Genomic DNA, 25,357 nt, shown 5'->3' on the forward strand with positions numbered 1-25,357 from the left:
CAAGCAGTTGCACAGGTGTAATGGCCTGTGTGTACACACAATTATAGTCCAATTCAAGGTGAAATCACAGGCTGTAATTTAAAATTAAATGATATCTTGGAAAATGTGTCCCTCCTGCATGCTATTAACAGTTGATTCTTTTCTCGTGATTGGACCACTGCAAATAACCCAAAGACACAGTGAAACCAGCTGAATATAGGACAGACGATGACAAAACAGTTTCATTAAAAAAAAAAGCAACTTTAATGAGCAGAGTTCAGTCTACAGATTTCTCAACTCTGACATCAGAGCACAAATAGTTCACAGAGACTGGATGAGCTGAGCTGTTGAACAAATACATATCAACTGTGTCTACCTCTTTGTGAATCCTTCAGTATTAAAATGTAACTACTGAAGCGATACAAAGTTGAATTTTGAGTAACTGTTCCTGATGCCTGGCCTGCATTGAAAGAGGACTGATGTACGCACATGTGTATCTATTGTTTTCTGACCAGTTCAGCTGTGACTGGACGATGGACCGGTGGGAGCTGGTGCTATCCCATCAGGTTGTGAAGATGGGTCTGAGACAGTGACAGAAGAACTCTGTGTCAGTACACACCAAAATAATATTTGCATATTAAATCTAGGACAACAATAAAAAACACTTACACATGCCATTTGGAGCTCCAGGGTGTCGAGGGGCCATCGTCTGGGCATTTCCTCCTGCAGGGATCATTCGGTTAGGAATGGACTGGCCTGAAGAGGAGGAGAGGATTAAAATGGAATGAGAAACTAATAGAAATCAGTGTTCAAACCTGTCTAAGTGAAGAGCTGAGTGACAGTGGATGCACTTTACAGTGTAAACATGTTATGTCTTTGATAGAAAGAATAGAAGGGTTGACCAGATTTGTGGGAATGTCACTTCTTATAGGATGCTTGCTTTTTAGTGTGTGTGTCCAGACCTGAATGCTGCATTGTGTAACCCGGCTGCCCCTGCTGCTCCCTCTGCTGGCGAACCTTCATCTCTGCCTGCTTCAGCTGCTCAGTGTGGAAAGTCTGTCTCTCTGACAGGAGCTGTTGTCGCTGCTGCTCTAACTGCATGGCACACACACACACACACACACACACACACACACACACACACACACACACACACACACACACACACACACACACACACACACACAGATGTTAAGTATTGTTTTTGGCTGCTATGTGGACATAAACCTTTCAGAGAAGACCGACTTGAGCGTGGAATTACAGATCACGTATGGGCAAGAAGACGGGGAATAGTTAAGTTTCACCGTCCTCAGTTTTGGCTAAACAGCAGAAGCCATCGTGTTCACTCACAGCCTCTTTCTCGCGGTCCATGATGGTTTCAAGTTCTTCAAAGTGTCTCAACTTGATCTCCAACTTCTTCATTTGAGTCTCCACCAGCAAAGCCACAAGTGATTTGATCTTTCTCTCTTCCACTGCTGCCAAATGCTGCAAATACAGAATTAAAAAAAAAAAAAAGAGATATAGAAGAAAACCAGACACTAGTTGGTATGGCCATTGTAACAGTTAAGAATGTAGCACATGAAAGAAAGCATAGGAAGTAGAGATAAAGAGGGAGAACACTGAGACTGAGTCAAAAGTTTGGACACACTCACCCATTCATACATATGGGTGAGTGTGTCCAAACTTTTGACTGGTACTGCATATACTAAATCAGCTATATCCAAAGTGACAGAGTTTCCTTCAAGTAACCTTCAAGATATTTTGCATCTATTTTGGTTGCTAGGAAACCTGTGGAAAGAACCCCCCTTCCACTTAAACATTTCTTCAAATTATATCTGTGTGATTGGTTAGATTTTAAGCCAGTGGGCGGGTTTTACCTTGGCCTTTGTGGCAGCCGAGGACAGAGCTGCCGCTGCTGCCGTGGTAACACTGCCCTCCACCAGGTCCATTTCCATCACTCTCCTTCCATCGTCCCCATCCCCATCCCCCTCCCGCCGGCCTGCGCTCTCATCACTATCTCCCCTTCCTGAAACACACATGAGAAAATGTAGTTATTAGAGCCACTCGTGCATATATACACACATGCGATGCAGGATCACTGTAGCGCACATATTGATGTACCATCTCTCTCCTCAGCAAGTATATTTTCAGCATTTTCTCTTTTGACTCCCTCCACTTGTGGCCCACTGGGTTCCACCTGGAGTCCGTCAGTCCTGACAGGAACCTGAAACGCAAACACACGCTCAAGTTAAGCATTGTACGCCACCAGCACACACAAACGCTCTCTAAGATCTTACAGGTGGATTACCTGATGAATGTTAGAATTTGTCTCCAGTTTTTCTGCATCTATTGATTCTATGAGATACAAAAACAAGACATTAAATTATGACAGCACAGTAAAACAGAACGATGTGCACATGTGTGCTTATGTATTTCAGCCTTACCATTTTTTTCTGGTTGGTTGGACATTTCAGAGGCTTTATCCACCGATTCCTCCTGTACTCTGGAAAACTCCTCTAAAAGCAGAGACCAACAGTCACCACACACATTGTTTTTTTTCCAATACATTGTGTATATCATATACTCTCAGAGCCATACACAAACCTCAAACACACAGAAATTAAGTCTCTTTCCTCTGTATTCTCACCCAGTGCCGCCTTAGCTGCAGCTGATGCCACACGAGGATCCACCACAGATGCCAGGAAGGCCACGGTGCTCATAACAGGGTTCTCTGATTGGCTGAAAGGCACAGGCTGATATGCCAGTGGACCAAGAGAGGCCGAAGAGTCTTCAAGGTAAGGGTCTTCTATAGGCAGACGAAGGAAGTGGAGGATACATTCATCCTGCGTTCTGGAGCCCACGTGCTCTGACACTTTATTCCAGTCATCTCTGTAAACCTCTAAGGCCTGAGAAAAGAGACCAGAGAAAAAGAATAACAGGCAAGGCTTAAGGACTTATGTAAAAGATTTCATAAATTAAAAATACATTTTCTTTTATTTAGGAAAGCTGAGAGTCGTGGAGATAAAGTGACTGTCTTACCTCCAACAGCAAAAGAGTCTCCTGCTCTGTCCATTCTCTTCCTGCACTCGCTCCTTTAGTCTGAGACAAGTATGACAATAATTTAAGAATAAAACCTTCATAAAACTTAAGAAATTAATTTTAAATTGTTGAAAATAAAGGCAATTATTATAGAACAGCAGTCTTGTCTATTCTATAAGACATGGTAAAAGACTGTCTCTTTTAAGAGATTTTGTGATTGTTGTACAAACCTTTCAAATTAAAGCACATGTTCAAGAGTTACAGTACTGTGCAAAAGTCTTGAACCACACCTAACTTTAAAAAAATATTTTGCTAGGAAAATAGGATATGGTTGCAACAATTTATTAAACAATACAGTATATGAAGGCAAAAACAGAGTTTGTACACTTCTAACCAGTTTGAAAGTCAGTATTTGGTATGACCACCTTTATTCTTCAACACAGCCTGAACTCTCTGAGGGAGATTTCTTTTCATTTCTTAAAGTAGTCTTCATGAACAGTCAAAGCCCTTCTTTGGATGTTGGCTGCCTTTTGTTCTGTTCTCTGTCAAGATGATCCCACACTGCTTCAATAATGCTGAGGTCCAGGCTCTGGGGAGGCCAATCCATGACTGATAGTGCTCAATTGTGTGTTCTTCTATGCAGGTATTCCTTTAAAGCATTGGCAGCATGTTTGGGATCCTGAAAAATGAAGCTGCTGCCCATCAGACGCTTTCCAGATGGCATTACATGGTGGATCAAAACCTGATATCTGGTATTCACTCACTGTTAATAAAAATTTCAAACTTGGATTCATCAGTCCATAAGACCTGTAGCCACTTCTTGTGGCATACCTCAGCCGTTCCTCAAGAATGGCTTCTTGAGAAGCCACCCTTCCACTGAGATCATTTCTGATGAGGCTTCTGTGAACAGCAGACCAATCAACTGAAGGGTCAGAAGAAATATGACTAACAGTTTGGAACAGGCTGTTGACACAACGTGCCTAAAGATAGAATTTAAAATTGGTTCTTTGCTATGTTGTCTGCTATGTGTAAACACAATACTTGAATCAGGTGCCATTTTTATACCTGATTTAGTGTTAAGTGGCATAAAAAAATGCTATGAAAATGGTCAGGTACAAGGACTGGACTGAAAATGAATGAAAATCAGCCAATGTCCAAAGAAAATACTTTGAAAGACCCTTGAGAAAGCCAGGAGAACTATTGCTCAAGACCACTTTCCAATATTACAAGAAAGTTTGTCTCCTTGGAAGCAAAATATAAAGAAATGAGGGGTGGATCCAGACTTTTGCTCAATGAGTACTCCAAGTGCCATTATAGCTGATGTAATTTTTTTTGCATTTTTGTGCTGTTAACAGTGCAAGACCTTAGGGTGTTTCTTGGCGTAGATGTCAGTGCGCAGACCAAAGTTCTGGCAGTCTGAAGGTTTCTCTCTGCTCTTTTCTGGGAAATACAACATGTGCTGTGAAGCTGACACCTGTAAAAATAAGTAACAGTTTGTCAGGAAATGTTTCACATGACAAAAACTGTATTTTCAACTTGTGTGCTGAGCCGGTGCTGCGAGCTCTGTGTGGCAATAACGACACAAACCTGTAGCGGTTTGTGTTGCAGGGGGGCCAGCCCAGATGGTGTATCAGCCAGTACGTTGAAGTGAGGGGTGGGTGGAGGTCCCATAGGGAGAGGCCTGCTCTCTGCATCCACTTGGTAGTTAATCAAACCCCACTGCTCCAAAAAAGCATGAACCCTGGACACAAGCAGTTTTTCTTCATAGTAATTCTAATCTGTTACAGCTAAAACAGCCCCCATAGATGAAACACATGTAACTACACCAACAAATCAACATGCCATATACTAATTAAAAATAAAAGCTGCTTTCCAACTGCAGAATCATTAACTACACCATATACCCAATGCTTCTTTCCAGCATTAACAGACTTAATTTACTAAAACATTCACACAGCTGAACACCTACACACTAAACCTAATTTAGCAGATGCAGCAGACGCGCATGACAGCAAACACCCACATGCAAAGTTATACCTTATGAGGGCACAAACGTCTCCAGTGAGGTTGCGTCTACAGGACGTTGAACTGAGATATTCCTGGGGGTTCAGTCGGTATGTGTCGATCATGAAGTTACGATATGCCAGGTAGCTGCAAAGTGGAGGGAAGGCTATACTGAGGCATTCTCCTACATGTACTTTAATGATAATGTCTAATCATCAGCAGTACTCACATCTCAGGAGATTTTGATTTGTTCTTTCCATTGAAGAATTCAGGCAGCGCGCGTTTCTCTATCGAGTGAATGCTGGACAAAATGCACACGCCTTTAGAATAAGATTAAGAGTTTGAGCATGCAGGTAAATGTAAATACATGTTGTTTACCAGTTGTAATTGAACCACGATGTGTAGCTCGGTATTATAATGTGATGTGTTTGTTCTGTGATATTTTCCTCTCCCTCTGATAGGCGTGGGATCTCTCCTCTTCCATCCTCATCTTCCTAAAGAAAGAAGAGGAAGACAAAGAACAAAATTACTTTTACAACCTGGAAACTAAAGTAATACTGACAACCCAAGCTTCCTGCAATTAGGGACATTTTAATTGAGAGAAATTATATCAGATTTACCCTTCCTGGGAAATCATCCTCCTGGTCATCTGAAAAAGAGACAGTGGTTAAAAAAAATTAAATAAATAACTGACACAAAAACAACAGAACTGCAGATTTTTAATACTTTTATGTTTCAAGATTTTTCTGTATACATTTATAATGGCACATGCATGCCTACCCAGGTCAGCCATGATCCCTCCTTTCACTGGAGTATTCTCACTGTCTTTCTTTAGGTTTACTACATAGATAGGATAAGAAATCACAAACATTTAAACACTTACAAGGATGTGTGTGTGTGTGTGTGTGTGTGTATATATATATATATATATATTTTTTTTTAATTATTATTATCATCCCGGATAAGCGGAAGAGAATGGATGGATGGATATATTTTTAATGAGTTGTGGACACTGCCTTCTAGAGTTTTACCATTCTTGGGTAGTATGACCTCCTCCATGTTAGGCACAGGAGTCGGGTCTTCCATGTCTTTGGTCAGGTCCTCCTCTGGCTCTTCATCCTGTTGTCCACGCCTTCTCCTGCGTGAGCACAAAAATCAACTGTGAAAGCTTGAACTAGTATGACAGAGCAAAAGCATAACCCTTCTTGAAAGACTTATGTCTTACCCTTTTTTTCCTTTCTTCCTGCCTTCAGAGGAGGGAGGGGAGGGGGAGCGCCTTCTCTTTTTGGAGGGTGTGGACTTTGGGTCCTGTAACGAAAGGTTAAACTTTAAAAACTAAAAAAGGAATACAGGCTATTCTGAAAAAAAAGCAGCTTTGGCAACTTGTGAAGCTGACAGCTGTGTTTCATCTCTAGGAGAAGCTGCTAATTGTCTGAAATGGAAAACAAGCGTGTCTGATTACAATTCTGAGAACAAAAGAACCACACAAGCAGGATCGCACCTGCTTTTTGTAGCTGAATGAACTGTTAAAATTTAACTGTGCATTATTAAAAGGGGAAGCCTTCCTAAGCCTACAAACCAATGCCATTTACAGCTTCACACACACCTGGTCGTCTTGGAGGTGAATACGCTGACGGAGGATGACTGGTACATTCCTCTCATCTACACAATAGTCTTCCTCATTCATCCACTCGTTGAAAACATCCGTGTCCAGTACCCAACCAGCATGGACCTGGAGAACACACACCCACACAAAATGAATATTAATGAGCGGCACATACTGCTGTATCTCATCAAGTGTCAAAAAGGAATACACAGCATGCTAAACGAATAGGATTCAATCAGCTGTAGAATTTCTCTAAATGTTTTAGATGACATATAAAATCTTCTATTATTTATAGCAACCGTGGTTTGTTAATGTCCCTGCTGACAATCACAATCTGTCTGACAAAGAAAACTGAAGACAAACATCACTCAGTAACCGCAGCAGTAACTAACTGGCAGAGGTGGCAAAAGTACTGACATTCTGTACTTAAGTAGAAGTACAAGTACTTATGTTAAAAAAATACTTTAGTAAAAGTCGAAGTACTGGTTCAACTTCTCTACTTAAGTAAAAGTAAAAAAGTACAGGCTCTGAAATGTACTCAAAGTAAGAAAGTAAAAGTAGTTCTTTGGAGGATGTTTCTACCTGCTATTTTTGTGTAAAACAAACCGAACCTCATTATATATTATTGTAATAATATAAAATAGTACATGAGAATACAAATGTTATTCCAATCTAAATTTTAATTCTAATGAATGCACTCAGCTTGAATCTGTTATGTAGGCCACAAACTGTGAAAGGGAATTTAAACACAGCTCTGTTCTCTGTGTCCTCCATAGTAGAGGGTGACTGTGCCTCCACCTAAACACCAACATGAGGATACTCAGGGGTTACAGTGGGATTCAGAAGGTGGAGGAACCCTAAGATCAGCTGTAGTGGCTCTGCATGGGGAGAAGAACCACAGCTTTCTATTGTAGCTGCAGTAAATGATGTTGGTGTGCAGGCTGTGATCAGCTGACCTGCTGCTGCTGCTCTGAGGTTTACTGCTCTGTGTGGATGAACTGAACTCACAAAGATGTAACCCAGTATTTCACAGCTATCTGAGCTGATTTCCATCCCCTACACTGACAGCATACAGGCTGTAGAAATGTTGGATTCAGTGAATGAATCTCAGCATCAGCAGCTTTGATTCAAACTCATCTCTGCTGCACTGATGTAACCTGTAACTCTGACCATGAGCACAAACACTGTGCTCCAGTCCAACACAGAGCTTTACTGTAAATACAGTACAACAAACTAACCTATTTATTAAACACTAAACTGCAGCATTTTCATAGAATCTTTGAATTACACAAAGTCAGCATACTTCAGTTTGTTTTCCAGTCCTTTCCTTTAAATCTAACCTCTCTTCTTCCTCTCCTGTCCTCTTCCTCCATCTCTGAGTGAACTTCTCTCTCTTTGCTCTCCCTGAAATACAGCAGCTCTTCTTTTAGCTAGCAGACACACTGTGTGACAAACTGCACACACTTTGTGTGTTTGCTGATATTTGTTGAGCATTTAGAAACGTTGCATTTACCTGCCACACGTTACTCCCTTCATGCTCGCTCCTCTTCAGTAGCGCTAGCTAAGCTGTTTATGTGCCGCAGCGCAACTTACGGACTCGGTCCGGCCCGATTATAGCGCTATAAATGATACATTAATTATATGGGTTTGCGTATTTAATCCCTTTGTACGAGATAAGCCCCGGTGATTGAGGATACGCAGTATGATTGTCTCTTATATGTTATTATTCCTCCATTTAGGCTCAGATGTTTGAAGGCGCACTGACCGGAAATGCAAACTTCTCTCTGACGTTAAAAAGTAATGAGTCTGTTTGAAAATGTAAGAAGTAGAAAGTACAGATACTTGCGTAAAAATGTAGGGAGTAAAAGTAAAAAGTAGTCAGAAAAATAAATACTTAAGTAAAGTACAGATACCTGAAAAATCTACTTAAGTACAGTAACGAAGTATTTGTACTTCGTTACTTCCCACCTCTGCTAACTGGTGACAATGTGATGTTTGCAGTGCCATACTAACCCTCCAGGGCCTTTCTGGATGTGGCAGCTCTTCAATCTCTCCCTCAACATCACTTGATGATAGCCAACTGTCATAACTGTTAGAGACAAGAGACACTGTCACATGACACTGGTCAAGTCTGTCTCTGAGCACTCGTGTGTGTTTGCTTGTGTGTTACCTGTCAGGGTGCATGCCCCAATGTACCAACACATGCTTGTCCTTCCGCATTACTGGACGCATCCACTCATCTAAAAACAGAAGTTTACACTTAAGATATGTAAGTGATAGGCATCATAGTATTAGCAAACACATATAGACGTAAAAACTTTAACTGACCTTCCTCTGCAGAGGCAGGGGAGGGGCATATGTGATGACTGGCAAGCGTTCTGTCTTCAGTGACAGTACCCTGCAGAGGAAAAAACTGTCAATGAGTAGCACTGAAATATGACTTTATTGCTGATTTATTCTCACTATCAGTTACAAACATCTTCTCTAATCTCCTTCTATGCTATGTTTAACCTTCCATCTACTTGTTTGCAGCACGTTACCTGATGTTTGGTGATGATACCAGTTAGTCTGCTAGCCAGATCCTGATCCAGTGCAGGGTCCAGATATATGACAGGCAATGACGTGCAGTTGTTCTGTCACGACAAATACTCAAGTTCGTAAAGGAAAAGTCCTCAGTGTGCATGTGTGCGCAGTTGTGTGTGTTGGGATTTGTGGTTTTGTCACCTGGATCAGTGCTTTTTCAATCGTACCAAACATCTCCACATTCCTCTCGGTCCTTGATGGATTCTGTAAGTCAAACCTTCGCCTACATGAAGATAGCCAGGGAACAAAGAGATATTAAGGACACAGGAGGAATCAAACAAAATGTGTAAGGGACAGCTTACTCACCAGCCCTGATCAAACTTAAACTTGTAAGCAGTGCCAAGAATGTGGCAGAGTCCACCCCCTGGTCGCAAGTCAAGGAAGCACTGTGCCTGCAGAGAAATGATTACATCAACACAGCTTTATTCTGGGTTTGGGTCATGAACAACTTTCATATGTCTGTTTTTTTATCCTCTGCACTCTTAATTATCATGTATGCTTACAGGCTAGTATTTGCTCCCACAGTTGTACACTCATCAATCAACAATCAGTAAAAAACAACAACGTACGTGAACTACTTTAAGACTACAAGAACACTACACTGACGGGCACTGTGAAAGTTGGACACAGCGACTTAAGAGCCAAACCTACCTAGGTTTTTTTACAGTAACGTGTGCCAACAATCAGATAAACAGTGGGAGGCAGACTCACAGGCAGTTTGGTGAGTGCAGGGCTGGTAGCCTGTCGGCCAAATGCATCCTCTTGGAACTGGAGAAGCTGCAGGGTGACTGCAGCCAGAACCTGGCAAGACGGGGCATCCGCCAACACATACTAACAGACAGACAGAGTTATAAAATAGATATGAGCAGAGTTTTTATTTATCATGTCACTCAATCTATTACATGACTGCACGCACTAGCAGTCTCGCCGTCTCACCAGCTTAACAGCTATATTTACATGTCAACTTCTACGACTGAGCTACATTTGCACTTCACTTTTGTATATTTTCCCCTTTCTATAGGGGCAGCTATTTTCATTTCAGCCAGTGTGAACGTGCAAGCGTTTGTTTACGCTGTGAGCCACTGGGATTGCTAACAGAAGGGGGGGGCCGGCGGCTAGCATCTTGCTTAGCTTCCTGGTCGGCTAACTACCTTTTTGTAGTGCTTTCCGATCCACTGTCGCACCACCTCCAGCTGGGCTAAAGTATCCGGACTCTCCCAAAACCTGGCGGACGGGCTGCTGTCTTTTTTCCGATGTGCGAATGTGCCGGAGGTGGCTTGGCTCGTCCCGGGAATCCCGAGGTTTGTCCCTCCGGACATTGTGGTCATAATAGAACGAATTAATTTTCAAACGAGAGAACAAAACTGGCTAGCGCGCTCGCTAGCGTTTAGTTTCTCGCTTTCTCTCGCGAGAACGCAAACACAATTCAGCGTAAGGGATTTCAATTTATTAAAGTGTAGCTGTCTTTATTCTCGGGAGTTTTTGTTACCTTTTTTTGTAGCTGCTGTTTTTCGAATAATTTATGTGTGTTTAAAAATAATGTTTAAATCATGTTTGCAAGAGAATACACACGCTTGTTACTAGCCAGGACCTTTATTTTGAAATATAACATTTCAAGGAAGTAAGCGCAGAAAGACACTACTACACTAAGAAGAAAGTGGAATAGGTTAGTGCAACTCGTAAACATTTTAATGCTTTACCACGTTTGAATACTTGTGAAAGTCATTTGTCGTCGGTTTATAAAAAGTTATATTGCAATAAGTTCCGTTGTGTCACAATTTCCCAACTGACAGTCTCGGTGTGTGTAACTTTTTTGCAGCGAACTGTGACTTTATAATTTTCTGCTGTTTACCTTCCGCTCATTCTGTGTGACTGAATAGCTGCACAGACGCACACGGAAACCGCCGATGGTGGCATTTAATCATCGTGAGTAGCATTACTTTACACCTTCTCTCACTGCAGGGACTCGCCCCAGGCCCTGAGATGTCATGGGCGTCCATGGTCTGACCACCTTTGTGGAGGGGAACAGACACTTCCTACAAGATGTCAAGTTTAGGGACAGTCGCCTCGTCATTGACGGATGCAGTCTGTATTACCGCCTCTACTTTAACCACGGATTGGATCAACAGCATGGAGGGGACTACGATGCCTTTGCTTCCCTGCTCATCCATTTCCTCTCTGCACTGGAATCCTGCAACATCCAGCCATATGTGGTTCTGGATGGAGGTAAATGTGCTTAAGATAAGCCCGTCAAGTTAGGATTTTAATCTTTCAAGCATTGTACTTTTATATACTATTCAAATAGGGGAAAGCTTCCAAATCATTATTTTACACTTTTTTTTTTTAGTTGTCTATACTGGAATAAGATTAATAGCTTAAATTTAAGGACTCTTAAATTTTTTCACCTTATTTGGTAAACATTTCCCTTAATTTAAACAGGACATCTTAAAAAGGTACTTGGGTGCTTTCTGTTATATTGCTTTTCATTGTAATAACATAGATTTGTAACTTATAGAACGATTATATCATCTAACTTTATTAGTTTTTTTTTTTTTTACCCTTTACCTTTTCATGAATATTTGTTTTATCTTTAATCCATACAAATCTAAAGCACAAACCAATTTTTTTTTTTTTAAACTATTTTTCAAATTATACACTGCTGTAACACCTTCAAACATCTGTTTTCCTATCTCTTTCATGACTATTAGGGATGGACCCCAGTAACAAGAAGTTTGATACTCTTCGGCAGCGCTTGCAGTCCAAGATAAAGGAGGCAGACAACATCTCCCATGGCCGCAATGGCTCTGTTCTCCCCATTCTTACAAGAGATGTCTTCATTCAGGTCCTCATCCAGAGAGGAGTCCCACTCATCCAGTGTCCAGCTGAGGCTGACTGGGAGATTGCATGCTTGGCACGAGAGTGGAAATGCCCAGTGCTGACAAATGACAGTGACTTTTATATCTTTGACCTTCCAGGTGTGGGTTGTCTCTGCACTTTAGCACAGATTGAAAATAGCCCTTTGTGATGACTGATGTAATAGTATTTTGCAGTATGTATTTTTTTATGTAGTATTTATTTCTTTTGTTTTCTGATCTTAGGGGGTTATCTGCCATTTCGTTTTTTCCAGTGGACCAACCTTAACGGTAGAGCCTCTCAACACTACATCTCAGCTCGCTGCTACACCACTGCCAGCCTGTGTCGCTTGTTTGGGGGTATGAACCCTGAGTTGCTCCCTTTATGTGCTGTCCTGACTGGAAATGACTACAGTATGCCAAACGATACTGAAACACTTCTTTCTCTTTTAGATGCAAAAGTGTTAGGGAGAGGTGGTAAAGGTAGATCACCCCCGTCCCGTATTGAAGGCCTCCTCCTTTGGCTGTCCTCTTTTAAAACTGTAGCTGAAGCGTTAGAGGAAGTGAGCAGCATAATGGGGGACGAAGGTGGGAGAGGCATGAGAGGACAAAAAGGTGGGCTTGCTTCCGAGCTGTGGGCAGGTATGCAGGAGTATCATATCAAGCCTCCGAGTTCTCTGGCTCACTGGTTTTCTGGAGGTAAGGCACTTCTGGGAGGGCAGACCTCTGGGCTGGCACAGTTGGAACAGTTGCCGCAGTGCCTGTTGACGGCAGCACTGCAGGGTCGGCTCCCTCCCATGGCGCTTGATGCTTTGGTGATGCGCAGGGTCCTTCTCATCCCACAGGTGGAGAACAGCAAGCTAGCCAGCAGCCACTGTAGTTCCAGAGCCATGCGGCAGGCTTTATACGGGATATTACTGCGAAGATCCCAAGATAGTGTAGCTCAAGGAACAGTTGGAGGTGCACAGGTAGCGAAGAGACCAGGAGATGAAATTCCAATACAAGATATAAAGATGGAAGAAAAGATAAGACAGGGAATGAGAGATGGGAGAGGGCGAGGAGGACAGGGGTGTGGGGGCAGGGGTCAGGCCCAAAGTTTTACCCGACAGCAAGGCATGAATATACCATTTAGCAAGAAACAAGCAGCTGGTCCAGCAACAGCACAAGCTCACGTTGCTCCCATTTATGTGGAAGAGTATGATCGTTTGGACCTAAACGTGAAGAAAAACCAAGTGGAGGCACTTCCACTCAGGCAGCATGTAGACCTGGATAGACTTGGTCAGGTAAACATTCTTCAGAATTAGCAGCATTTGTTTGGATATTTTCATTTGTTTTGTTTTTAAAATTTTCCACATGATCTGATCATATTTTCCAACATTATTCCTTCATTTCATCCAGGCTCCTGTGGCAGTGCGACTTGGTGCCCTGTTAGAAGTTTTGGGCGTGAAACACTCCGCCTTAGCTCCTGTTCCTCTCCACCTGCAGCTGGCTGTAGCCGTGACAGGATTCTGGTTTCGAGAGGCCACACCAACACCCTCTCAGCTCGAGGTGCAGGCTCTGGTCTTAGGCCTGGTTTATGGAGAGCTCTCCTTGAGCAACCAGATTGGAGCTACCCACTACCAACACACTGGTTGGTTGGATTGGATCTCATGGTTTCTTCAGTATGGTTAAAAAGACAAATATGAAAAAGGAGGAGGTCCGCACACCAACAAGCTCCTGGAAATATTTTAATCCATGGGTACCCATGGATTAAAATATTTCCAGGAGCACCCAGTTTTATTTATTTTTTTGTGGATGTGCGTGTTTCTCTTTAATTAAATAAAAAGACAAATATGCCTTAATAACAAGGCATACCGTGATTTTCATGTGTTCATCTAAAAACTTGTATCTGCTTTCAAACATTGCAGTCCCGCAGCTAAACTGGGCTGCAGAGCGTAAAGTGTGTGCAGGGCTGGATCGACAACGTGTGAGACCAGGGGAGAGACGGGGCGTGGATATTGGGATGGCTCACAGTTTCAGCCAATGGCAGGCCTGCCTTTGGACTGCACTTTGTCTAAATCAGCTACTGCTGCTGCCGCTACCAGAACCCCATCTGTCATGGTATGACTCAGGGACATAAAAGAAAATGGTCCTCTGTATGCATTAGAACTAGAGATGCAACCAACATAAAGGTGCTGGCAAAGATAAACAGTCACGTATCTCTAGATTTACACATGTAGAAAGCTTTAGTGGCATTTGAAGTGAATTTGAGATTTCTCCTTCCAGCCTTATACAAATAAGGCTGGAATATGTCCACAGGTACTACAATGCAAAGAGAAAACCTGTATTTTTTAAGAGTGCATTTTTGTAATTTTGTTGCCTTTTTCTCACTCTGTGTCTCCGAGGTTGTTCAGTGGTACGTTGCTGCACGGCCTCGTCAGGTATCTGAAAGGAGGCCGAGCTGCTGAGTCTTTACTGTCTGGGGGATGCTTGTCTGGACAGCTCTACTCCTCCCTGCTGGATGCTGTGAGGAACTGCAGTTCCAAAGCCACTCGCTCCTCTTCAGAATCAGGGAGGCGGGGGAGAGGCAGAGGCCGGGGAAGGCGAGGAAGACGGGGAGGTGGAAGAGGAGCTCAGGGAGGGGAGAGAGACGCTAAGGAGATAAACAACCGGTTTGCTCTCCTTATGAGTGAGGAAGAGTCTGATGATGATGATTGATAGGGAGACAGAGAAAAATGAACAGATGGATAAAAAAAACAAAAAAAAAACCACTTGCTATGGGCCAAACGAAGGAAGACATGTCAGTGGTTTACAATATTTGCTCAGGGAAGACTGACAGCTCTTAATGTTTACCACTGTGTATATTGCAGTAATTTAACCTAATTCAGTCATGTCTGTTTAAAAATGTGATGCCATCTCGAATAATGTGTGTAAAGCCATACTTCATGTATCAGAACATCCGTTTTCCCAAATAGCACTACTTTGGCATAAAGATTTATAAAAGCTTTTATCAGAATAATCTCAATCGAATTAATGCACTTGTTTTCAGCCTCCTGGTGTTGTTCACATATGCCAGCACAACATTTAAGCATTGAACGATGCTCAGTTTCATCAGGAAAATGAGCAGAAAGTTGGATGGCAGCTAATGACAACATAAGGAGCAATTTATGAAATTTTAATTTCTTTTAATTTTATTGCAGCTGCCTTATTATTCACAAACACGGTGCTTTTAAATGTTGTTCATCTTTGTATTAAAAAAGTGTTTTTAAACCATCACATTCAACTATGTTTTAATTATAACTGCTTATAGCTACAAATAAAATGTTTTACGCTTTTCCGTTTAAAGGCACAACACAAAGTTACAGAGTAAGACCAGACACTAGTGTTAAATCTATACACAACCAGGAGCTGAATACTTATAGATGCTCTATCTACAATTTGTGACAGAACATAATTCACAGAGCATAAAAAAAAATAATTGTGTTTTGTATAAGGACCAAAAAAATTCAAATAAAATACTTTAAAAAAATCTAGTATTTGCCAGGTTTTTCTTTCACAACCACTCTGGATATCCATCTAAACAAGTTGATGGATTTTTTGAAAATTGATTTACACACAATAAATTCAAAAACCACCTAAATACTACATCACAAAAAAAAAAAAAAAAAAACATGTCAATATGCAGTATGTAGTAAAGCTAGAAGGTCCTGGGTTCGAATTAACTGGATTTTCCTGTGCGGAGTTTGCGTGCTCTCTTCGTGCTTGTGTACGTTCCCTCTGGGTACTCGGATTTCCTCCCACAGTTAAAAAACATGCATGTTAGCTTAACTGGTGATTCTGGTGCCCTGGGTGTACCCCCGCCCCTCGCCCCATGAAAGCTAGGATAGGTTCCCCACAACCCTGAATGCAATATAAACAAACTGCAAAAGTTATATATATATATATATATATATATATATATATATATATAAGCAAACAGAGTAAACTACACACACAAAGAAGAAAATTTAGCAGAATACTTTTTTTTTCCAATGTAAATTTAGAAAGATTTAAATCTGTGGAAAAACTGCCTCCAATACTAGCTCCAGGAAAGACAGGTGTCTAAAATTGCAGTTAGGTCCATAATTTTTTGGAGCTTTGCCTCTGGACACCACCACAGTGGATTTTAAATCAAATAATGAAGATATAATTGAGGTGCAGACTTTCAGCTTTAATTCACAGGGTTTAACAAAACCTTTGCACTAACTGTTTGGGTATTACACTTTTATGCAGTCCCCCATTTTCTGAGGATTAAAAGTAATTGGACAATTGACTACCAAAGGGTCACACTGCCAGGTGAGGCCTGTTCCATTGCTATTTCCTGACAAATGAAGCAGACACAGTATCTGTAGTTGATTCAAAGTGTTGAATTTGCATTTTTTTTTAACATTTCGTTTTAATTTTAAATATGAGGTCCAAAGAGATAATGCAAGTGAAGGAGACCATCTTTAAGCTGAAAAGCCAAAATAAACCTATCAGGGAGACAACAAAAACTTTCGAAGTGGCCAAATCAGCAATCTGGTGCATTCTAAAAGAGAAGAATGTACTGGTCAGCCAAGCAATACCAAAGGGCCTGAAAGACCACAGAAGATGGGGTAAAAAAAAAAAAAAAAAAAAGGGGATCATAACAGAATTATTTCCATGGTTAGGAAAAACCCCTTCAAAACATCTTACCAAGTCAAGAACACTCAAGAAGAAAGCCAGATTAATGACAGAAGAAACCAAGATGAATTTTTAACAGAATGATGGGAAAAGTACGGAGAAGGAGAGAAACAGCTCATAACCTGAAGCATTAAATATTATCTGTCAAACATTATGGAGGCAGTGTTAGGACATGGGTTGATGATGTGACTGCTGATAGAAGCAGCAGGATGAATTGTCAAGTGCGCAGGGCTGTACTCTGCTCATATTCAGCCTAATGCTGCAAAACTGATCAGACAGCACTTCATAGTGCAAATGGATAACAACCCAAAGCATGCTGCAAAAGTGAGTCAGTGGGTGCAAAGGATTTTTATCCAAGTATTAAAAAGAATCTTAATATTTAAAATTGCTAATACGTGCCCATCCTACAGTATTATTTGGCATAATTGTGCTGTTGGCAAACTAATATACTTAATGAGAAAGTAAAAACTGTTGGAAAATGTTTATGTGCTAAAAATGTCTGGGCTTTTTTTTAGCTCATTGCTAGGTGGTTGCTAGCCATGTATAATTCAGGTTTTGTGGCTATAAATCAGATGTTATAAGGAGGAGTTTGCAGTCAAAGAAGCAAATACACAGATTTTTTTTTTTAGCCTCTGAAAATGGAGTCTATGTATAAAAAATGACTAATTCCTAAACAGTTAAGTTAAACCCCTTGAATTGAAGCTGAAAGTCTCCACTTCAATCACATCTTGATTGTTTGATTTAAAATCTACTGTGGTTGCGTAGAGAAGCGCAGATACAAAAACTGTCTATGTCCAACAAATTCTGGCCCTTAGATAAACCAAAGAAAGGTGTGCTGTTTTCAGCTACATTTTCATGTAAATTAATCATTCAAAGAAGAAAGTTAGAAGCAACAGAACACCTTTCCTTCTTCCTCTCATAGAAAACACACATTCTGTGTGGCTAACAAAATACAAACAAAACTACCAACATGAAAACAGCAAATTCATGGGTCCAGCTGCACACTGCCTGCCGCCATTCACTGAGCAGTAGATAGAGAGAAGTAAGCAGGAGAGCAAGACAGCTGTGTGTGTAGCAGTATTGCCTGAAGATTTGTTGGCAGGTGCTTTAATTGACATTCAGATGAATATCCTATTACCTATCCAGGGAATGGATAGATGAAACTAGTGTCCAGCCCTAAAAATTAGGACTTAATATTCTGGACTGGCTAAATGTTAGAAAGAAAACTGCCTGCTTCACTTGTTAAAGAACATAACCATTTTACTGTCTAAAACTTACTATGAGCTCCTTTCTGAAAAACAGGTCTAAGCCCACATAAATCAGTTCATTGGCTGTCGGAACTGTCAGCAAACATCACAACTTAATATATGAGTACACATAATCTGTTTCTACCACTATGAGGATGATGAGGCTGACGAAGATGAAGAGGCAGTGGCTGCGGCATGTGGCTGAGAGTCTATGAGGTCCATATCTTCGTCTTCGTTGACTCCGCAGGTGTCGACCACACAGATCAAGCAGTTTGTGACGGGAAACGCTCGCACCTTGTTGCAAGTCACCCACCTGAGCAAAGACGAAATTTAGAGTAGTTTGATTCAGCATTCAAAAGAGCAATACAATAACCACCCAAAACAATGAAGGAATTAGTGAAGAAATCAAAATCAAAATCATTTGCATTCAGCAAACAAACAGAAGAGATGTCAATGCACAAAGTGTTCGTGCATATCTACATACTACTGATAAATACTTTAGCAGTACTGATTTGTTAAATTTTATAATTTGGGTAGTACTTAGTTAATAACCCAACCTGTCAGTTTCGGTATGATATTCCAGGACGTGTCCAAGCCGCCCCACTCCTTGGAATCCTGCCAGCACATAGATGATGTCACCAACTGCTGCACACTTCACTGTTACACCTCGCCATGGCATTGGTGAGGCGGCACGCCACTCGTTAGTTGCAATATCATAGTACTCAGCTGAGTCCAGTCCACCTAGAAACACACAAACAGTCACATTTATACACTTGCTACTATATTATTACTATTTATCATATTATTACATTACTATTATAACTTATTTTGATTCCTGTAGTAGCTACAGTGATAGATGACTCAGATGATAGAAGGGATTATCCCCTTATTGCAGTGTTATTACCTCATACAACTGACATGCAAATGAGTGTGAATGGATGAATGAGAGGCAAACATTTTTAAATGTTTTTAAACCGCCGCAATAATAAAACATTTTATATATACATCTTTTTTTTTTATTACCTATTGCCCCCTGCCCTCCAACAGCATAGATTCTGTTGTTAACCACCACCAGCCCGTGGTTCTTCCTGGCCTCTCTCATCCCACATAACTCCCTCCATCTGTGAAAGGTAAAAGGTGAGTGGAGCAGGTCATTGGCACTTGAATCTCAGTATTGTGAGGATACACGGATATGTTAAAAAGGGTTGTATGTTTATGCGACTCACTGTTGCGTGTTGGGGTCGTAGACCTCACAGTTGTTGAGGACTCTGCCAGAGACATTGTTCCCCACCGTTCCTCCACAAACATAAATGAGCCCGTTGGCCTCTACGGACCCATGGCTGCAGCGGGCCATCAGCATGCTGGTTTTGATCTGCCATGACTCTGTCCTTGTGTCGTAGCATTCAAAAAGGTCCAGGGCTGAGTTGCCTGTTGACAGATGAGGTTGGTCATTCACCCGTGAAGAAATCATTATCTACGCTTGAACAAGGTCTCTTTCCCCTTTAAATTTCCCTACTTTTTTAGGGAATGTAATAATAGTAACACAAACCAATTTAATTTACACATCCCATGTCCACATCTCTTTCAGTGGTTACACAAAACCCAGAGTCCCTCACCTTTAGTGCTCTTCTCCCCTCGCCCCATACTCACCTACTTCTGATCCCCCAGATGTGTAGATCTTTCCCTGAGCAGCGCAGGCAGCCAGACTGTCGCGAGGTGTGGGCGGACCCAGCTTGGAGTACCAGCTATCCTTCAGGACATTGTAGCAATCCATACGCTTGATGGGAAAGAGCTGCGAACCACCCAAGATGTAAACCACATTATCCCAGAAGATGGCCGTGGCATCGCGGCGTTTTTCAAAGGGGCAGCGGATGTCTGTCCAGCTGGTGTCCTGTATGAAAAGCCATAATGAAGCTTGACAAATATGATTTCAACAGACCTAACTACACTCAAGTCTGCTATAATGTTTTGTGAAACACCTAATCAAACAATGGAGCTTGACTATAAAATCAAAAAAAAAAAAAAAACCCTTTATCTTTAGTGTGCTAATTATACTGTAATACTCAAGAGTACATATGTGCACTACCTTTAATTGTTCGTTGATGTGATTGCCCCTGTGACTAAAACTCATTAGCATTGGCAGCCTGGTACCTTCGGGTTGAAATAGCGGCATGACTGAGGCTGTGAGCCTCCAAACAGAGCGATGCGGTAGTCGTGCTTCTTGCGTCGTGGCCGACTGCTCTCTCCCAGGTCCTCACGGTCTTCCAGGGACAGCAGGTGGTAACGCATCCCACCTTGGAGAAAAGCACTGCTTATTTTTTTTGTGTATGTGCTGAAATGATGCGAGCAGGCTTTCAAAGTAATATCATTTTCTACACAATTTGCTCTGAAATATCCACTATATGGCATACATTTTTGCTATCATAATAGCGTATGATGCAGATAGGGCTGCAGCTATTGATTATTTTAATAATCGACTATTCAATCGATTATTCACCAATTAATTGAGTAATTGTATAAAATATTTTGTCTTATTAATGAGAAATAATACACATTCAAAAAGAGAAAAAACACAGGTCTTATTAAATGAACTGCTCATTGGTTTCCATTTTAGAAACTGAAATTTTTATAACAGTTTAACTGCATACAACACCTAAACCCTTCAATCTATTTATGTGCCAAATGAAAATCATATTTTGTAAAGACAGCAAATAAATAAATAATATATAGAGATAAATAATCACAAGTACAGTGATACAAGCATAAAATAATCCTAGATGAGGTTGATTTGGTGTGTGTTCATGTGTTTTTATATTTTTAAAAAATGATACTATTTAATTAATATAATATTTTATTTACATTTATATTAATCGAAAGCTGCAAAATGTTCCAAAGCCTTGAAATAAATATGGTCAAGTACACCCCATGCCCCCCTTTAGACTCACCCCTGCTTGCTGCAGGTATCACCGCAATAGAAAGCAGGACGGCTGCCATCAGCCTTCAGCGAGCTGCCTGATTTAAACATCATATCAGACTAAGTTAACAGTTCAGCTGCATATTTTATTGTAACTTCTGAATCTTTACTGTAGATTTTTGCTTTGTTAAACAAATGGCGGTGGATGGAAGCAGCTACAAAGTTAGCTTTTCTTCACCTTGGAGCTTGGTGATCAGGTGCTGTGATGAAGGACTCCTCCAGCTTACAGGAACAAGTGCTGCTGTTTTAGATGCTAGAAAAAAATGTTATTTCACCCCACCTGAGCTCACCCTCTCAGTAATGGTGCCGGCTCGTTGCGCTTCACTCTACGTGTCACAGACTGCACATTAAACTATGACATCATCATTATCGTCAAATCTGGGGCCTACACGGGCTTAGTTTTGTAATACTTTTTATTCACACGTGTGCTCCTAAATACGTTTCTATTTAAGATTGGTGCCAAGTGTACTACATGAGGAGTCTAAATAAATTCATGGGATATTAAAGCCTTTAATAATGCATTTATTATAAAACACCACAAAAACCTGTTTATTTTTGCCACTTGCAATATTAGCCATTTGCTAATAATGTCAACTATGTCTTCATTATACTGCTTGTTCTTTTTTGGTCCAGCCGCATGAACAAGATAGATAATTTTGACTACGTGAAATAGAGAATTTATACATTTGTGTGCATCTGTTTCTGTCTCCTCCTACTCACCGATGACCATCTTGAGGCACTGTGGATTGTCCTGGATGAGAGGCTCAGCCTGCACGGTCTTGGAGAGAAATGTTTTGGAAACCAGAGGAAAGCGAACGCACCCCAACACCTCCACCATGTACTGTTTTCTGTTACATACATCATACTTCAGCCAGCGCACTGCAGCATCATAAATCTGAACACAAATGCAAAAGCAGAACATGTACAAACAGTTCTGATGACAGACATTTTCTTCAGCGGCACAAATATAATTAAAGGATGTATACATGTGTACCTGGGCCTCAGCCCGGACGGTGAGTTTATCCTGGTGCAGCAGATGTGTAAGCCGTGCAACATCCAGTTGCAGGAATTCATCCAATTTGTAGACTTCAGTGAAGTGAATTTGGAAAAAGTCATCTGCAGCCACCTTCAGATCTGGACAATCCATACAGTCAGCAAGGGCTGAAATACCTGCAGGAGGACAGAATAAGATTAAGTAAATAAGTTACATAAGTTGAAGGTCTCTATTTGTATTTATGCAATCACCTAGGCAGTTTGTTGCATCAATCTGTCCTTTGAGGAACTCCACACACATCCTCTTCACAGGTTCAATCTGATACTGGTTGGCTGCATCCAGCAATGACTGGACATTACTGCTGTTGACAGAGATTCTGACACACACACACACACACACACACACACACACACACACACACACACACACACACATCGAGTACAGAGAAACAAACAAATGAAGAATCAGTTCTGTCGTTTTTATGCATTTATAATGTGTCATAATGACTTTGATTCTTACCTTGCAGTGTAGATAAATTCAATCAGCAGCTCAATGATCTCAGGCTCAGCACACCTAAGCTCCACCTCGTGGGACATTGACTCCATCATTCTGGCTAGAAATGAGGTAAATATAAAAGGCACACAGCAAATATACCAGCAATAGGTGACAGCATTGTGATAAAAACAACATCATTGTCAGTGGGGCAGGCCGGGAAGCACTGTGTTCCGCTTAGCCTGTCGGGACCTGTCAGCTACCTACAAAGTCCCACAAGCTAACCAAGCCCAATCAGAGTCCTTATTCCGTTTTCTGGCTCCCTTCACCTCTGGTGTCCACCATTTGGTTTGGGGATTACTACCATGAAAGACACTGTTTAGGTGTGCTAGGCGTGTCCAGCATCCTCCCATACCACCTGATCCAACTCACCACCAGGTGATGATCAGCTCCTCTCTTCTCCTACGTATCCAGAGCATACAGCCACCGACCTGATGATACGGTTACAAAATTGATCGTTGGCCTGCGACCTAGGGTGCCCTTGTGCCACGTGCACTTAGGACATTCTTATGTTCAAACATGGTGTTCATAATGGAAAACCATGGTTTGCACAGAAGTCCAGTAACAAACACCACTCTGATTCAGATCAGGCAGGCTGTTCCGCCCAGTCATGCCCCTCCATGTCTCACTGTCATTGCCCACGTGAGCATTAAAGTCTCCCAGTAGTACAACAGAGTCACTGGATGGAGCACCCTTGAGCCCCCTCACCCAGCAGTCTCGGGGAGACTGGTTCCAGAGCCCAGGCTGTGCGTTGAGGTAAGCCCGACTATATCCAGCCTGTATCTCTCAACTTGGCTCACTCGGTCAGGCTTCTTCCCCACCAGAGAGGTGATGTGCCATGTCCCATTTACCAGTTGGGGATCAGTCCGCCAGAGCCTCCCTTGGTCGTCGGCAGACAAACACTGCACCTGACCCCTACGGTGCCTTCTACAGGTGGTGGGCCAACAGGAGGGCGGGTCCATGTCTCCTCTTTGGGCTACACCTGGCCACCAAGCAAGCTCCCACGAGCACCCTCCCCAGGCCTGGCTCCACAGTGGGGTCCTGGTAACCCTACACCGGGCAGGGTAAACTGATCTCTTGATCTTCTTCTCATAAGGTTTGTCTGAATTAATGTAATTAACTAAAATAGACTAATTTTAATGTGTGCTTTTATTAGATAGCAACAGTGGAATGGAGTGGGGAGATGACACTCCCCACTCAGCACAGAATCAAACCCACTCTTTTGCAGTGAGGAATGGCACTTGGGTCCAGCTCAACAAGGGGAGCAATATGGTGCCTCCACTTTTACATCTAAATTTCTTTCATTTTGCTCATTCAACTTTTAAAACCCAAGAACAGGAATCTACAATTCTGATCATTTATGCAACATATATCTGCATCTACTAACTCCTAAAATATAAGAAGAAATCACACACTCGGTTCCTTAAGTAGCAGTCATTGGTCCACAAAGTCTCAGTGGCCAAAGTGTGTTTGTGTATGTGAGTATGTGCAGGTGTGTGTCAGGCTTACTTGTAAACATAAGGCTGAAGAAGTGGCTAGCAGCAGCTAGCACCACTCGGTGGGCAGAGAAGTGTTTTCCCTGAACCACAAGGGTCACATCACAAAGTGTACCCTACGAAACACGCACAGACATACAGTAATCAGGTGTCAGGACAGAGCAAATACCTAATGCAAAGACCTGTTAAAGACATTCAGTCTCGTCTTCTTGCTTTGTATTCTCTCTCAACCTCACACACTCACACACACCTGCTTTCTCAGATTGTTCATGACTCCCATGATGCTGGACAGCTGCCTATACTCCTCTTTGGTGGCACACTTTCTCTCGCCCTTCTTTTTTGAGCTTGACGCCTTCTCTGGAGAGGCCATCCCCGTCATGTCAGTCTGATTCAAACTGTCTGTTCACTTAAGGGAGAAGGAAAAAAAAAAAAAAACAAAAACACGATTTTTGCTAACACAACAGTGTATCAGTGTGCAGCTGTAGTCTCTTTGTTGTCGCTTAGCCACAGTTTGCCTGCAAACAACCAGCAGCTTCTTGTGAATGAATGTATGTAGAAGCCGACAACTCGAAGGCGGCTTCTATGTAAAGCTGGTATGGAAAAATTCACTTGCTGCCCCGTGTTTAAACAATTCAATGCGTTAGCTTAATTGTGCGTTTAAGGAGCTAGAACTCAGTTGTTTAAGGTTGTCGTGAGACGCTTCTTCTTCTTCTTCTTCCTCTGCGGTCTTGACAGAGTGATGGCGTACTGCTGCCCCCTTCAGATTAGTCAAAAATATTACAACTCTGTGCTAAAACAAAGCAGAGCTATGAAATAATCTCTGGAGTTCTTTTGGTTTCCTTAAACAGGAAGTATGGTCGAGACATACAAGAACTTCCAAGAGCTCCCCTGGGTCGCTCTCCAGTATTTTTCCTTGGATATAGCCAATTTCACCGGGAGGAATAAAATGTTTTACAGGCTCAGTGTCTCTAGAGTAGGTGAGACGACGTCTGCATAGCTTACAATAAGGCTACAGAATATAGTTTTTGTTTGTTTGTTTGACCACAAAAGTTATTGCTCTGTTTGGACTTTAGCCCGTACCTTCATGTTCAAGGCCCTCTCGTCTTCGCTTTCTCCCCGCAGATGTGATAAATGACATAATCAGCTGTTGGATTGAGGACAATGTTTACGATTCAACGCAACTTTTACTTCTGCGAAGCTTGTTATTCCGAGCAGAACTGTAGTTTGTATCCCTTGGACAGGCACATCAGACTGAGCTAATACTATATGCCTGTATTACTGATAGACCTTTTCAGAGCAGCGTCAGATTTGCATACCGCGCTGCAACAGCTCACCTGTGGGTGCACTGTAA

The 25,357-nt window shown here is 41.8% G+C and overlaps 3 protein-coding genes across 5 annotated transcripts; 1 reads left to right on the forward strand and 2 right to left on the reverse strand.

Annotated features, from left to right (window-relative positions):
• Positions 1-226: 226 nt before the first annotated feature.
• smarcc1b (SWI/SNF related BAF chromatin remodeling complex subunit C1b) lies at positions 227-10,602 on the reverse strand. The gene is made up of 28 exons (XM_030740826.1): positions 10,363-10,602; positions 9,923-10,042; positions 9,518-9,603; positions 9,353-9,434; positions 9,169-9,261; positions 8,957-9,026; positions 8,799-8,868; positions 8,642-8,717; positions 6,629-6,754; positions 6,248-6,330; positions 6,054-6,160; positions 5,803-5,862; positions 5,643-5,671; positions 5,401-5,516; positions 5,252-5,323; positions 5,056-5,169; positions 4,606-4,759; positions 4,382-4,492; positions 3,019-3,078; positions 2,627-2,885; positions 2,424-2,495; positions 2,288-2,334; positions 2,101-2,203; positions 1,857-2,005; positions 1,330-1,464; positions 942-1,074; positions 649-735; positions 227-560 (listed from the first exon to the last, which is right to left on the reverse strand). Exons 1-28 carry the CDS (start codon positions 10,537-10,539, stop codon positions 496-498), a joined length of 2,856 nt encoding a protein of 951 aa, XP_030596686.1. The 5' UTR covers positions 10,540-10,602; the 3' UTR covers positions 227-495.
• On the forward strand, positions 10,380-15,535 carry aste1b (asteroid homolog 1b). Of its 3 annotated transcripts, XM_030740829.1 has the most exons (8): positions 10,803-10,877; positions 11,174-11,437; positions 11,920-12,186; positions 12,310-12,423; positions 12,517-13,346; positions 13,462-13,693; positions 13,971-14,163; positions 14,448-15,535. In XM_030740829.1, the coding sequence occupies exons 2-8, from the start codon at positions 11,200-11,202 to the stop codon at positions 14,758-14,760; spliced, it is 2,187 nt and encodes a 728-aa protein (XP_030596689.1). In that variant the 5' UTR covers positions 10,803-10,877; positions 11,174-11,199; the 3' UTR covers positions 14,761-15,535. The 3 variants fall into 3 exon arrangements, with proteins under 3 accessions (XP_030596688.1, XP_030596689.1, XP_030596687.1); XM_030740828.1 differs by lacking the exon at positions 10,803-10,877 and adding an exon at positions 10,380-10,512 and having other exon boundaries at positions 12,310-13,346; XM_030740827.1 differs by having other exon boundaries at positions 12,310-13,346.
• A 498-nt stretch (positions 15,536-16,033) lies between these two features.
• On the reverse strand, positions 16,034-25,019 carry LOC115788835 (kelch-like protein 7). Its single transcript, XM_030742008.1, has 12 exons — positions 24,257-25,019; positions 24,020-24,122; positions 22,478-22,571; positions 22,210-22,334; positions 21,959-22,134; positions 21,685-21,859; positions 20,142-20,284; positions 19,641-19,881; positions 19,217-19,418; positions 19,014-19,111; positions 18,548-18,731; positions 16,034-18,303 (listed from the first exon to the last, which is right to left on the reverse strand). The coding sequence occupies exons 1-12, from the start codon at positions 24,383-24,385 to the stop codon at positions 18,138-18,140; spliced, it is 1,836 nt and encodes a 611-aa protein (XP_030597868.1). The 5' UTR covers positions 24,386-25,019; the 3' UTR covers positions 16,034-18,137.
• Between the last annotated feature and the right edge of the window lie 338 nt (positions 25,020-25,357).

Source organism: Archocentrus centrarchus, chromosome 11, assembly GCF_007364275.1.
Source record: "Archocentrus centrarchus isolate MPI-CPG fArcCen1 chromosome 11, fArcCen1, whole genome shotgun sequence".
Taxonomy (NCBI): Eukaryota; Metazoa; Chordata; class Actinopteri; order Cichliformes; family Cichlidae; genus Archocentrus; species Archocentrus centrarchus.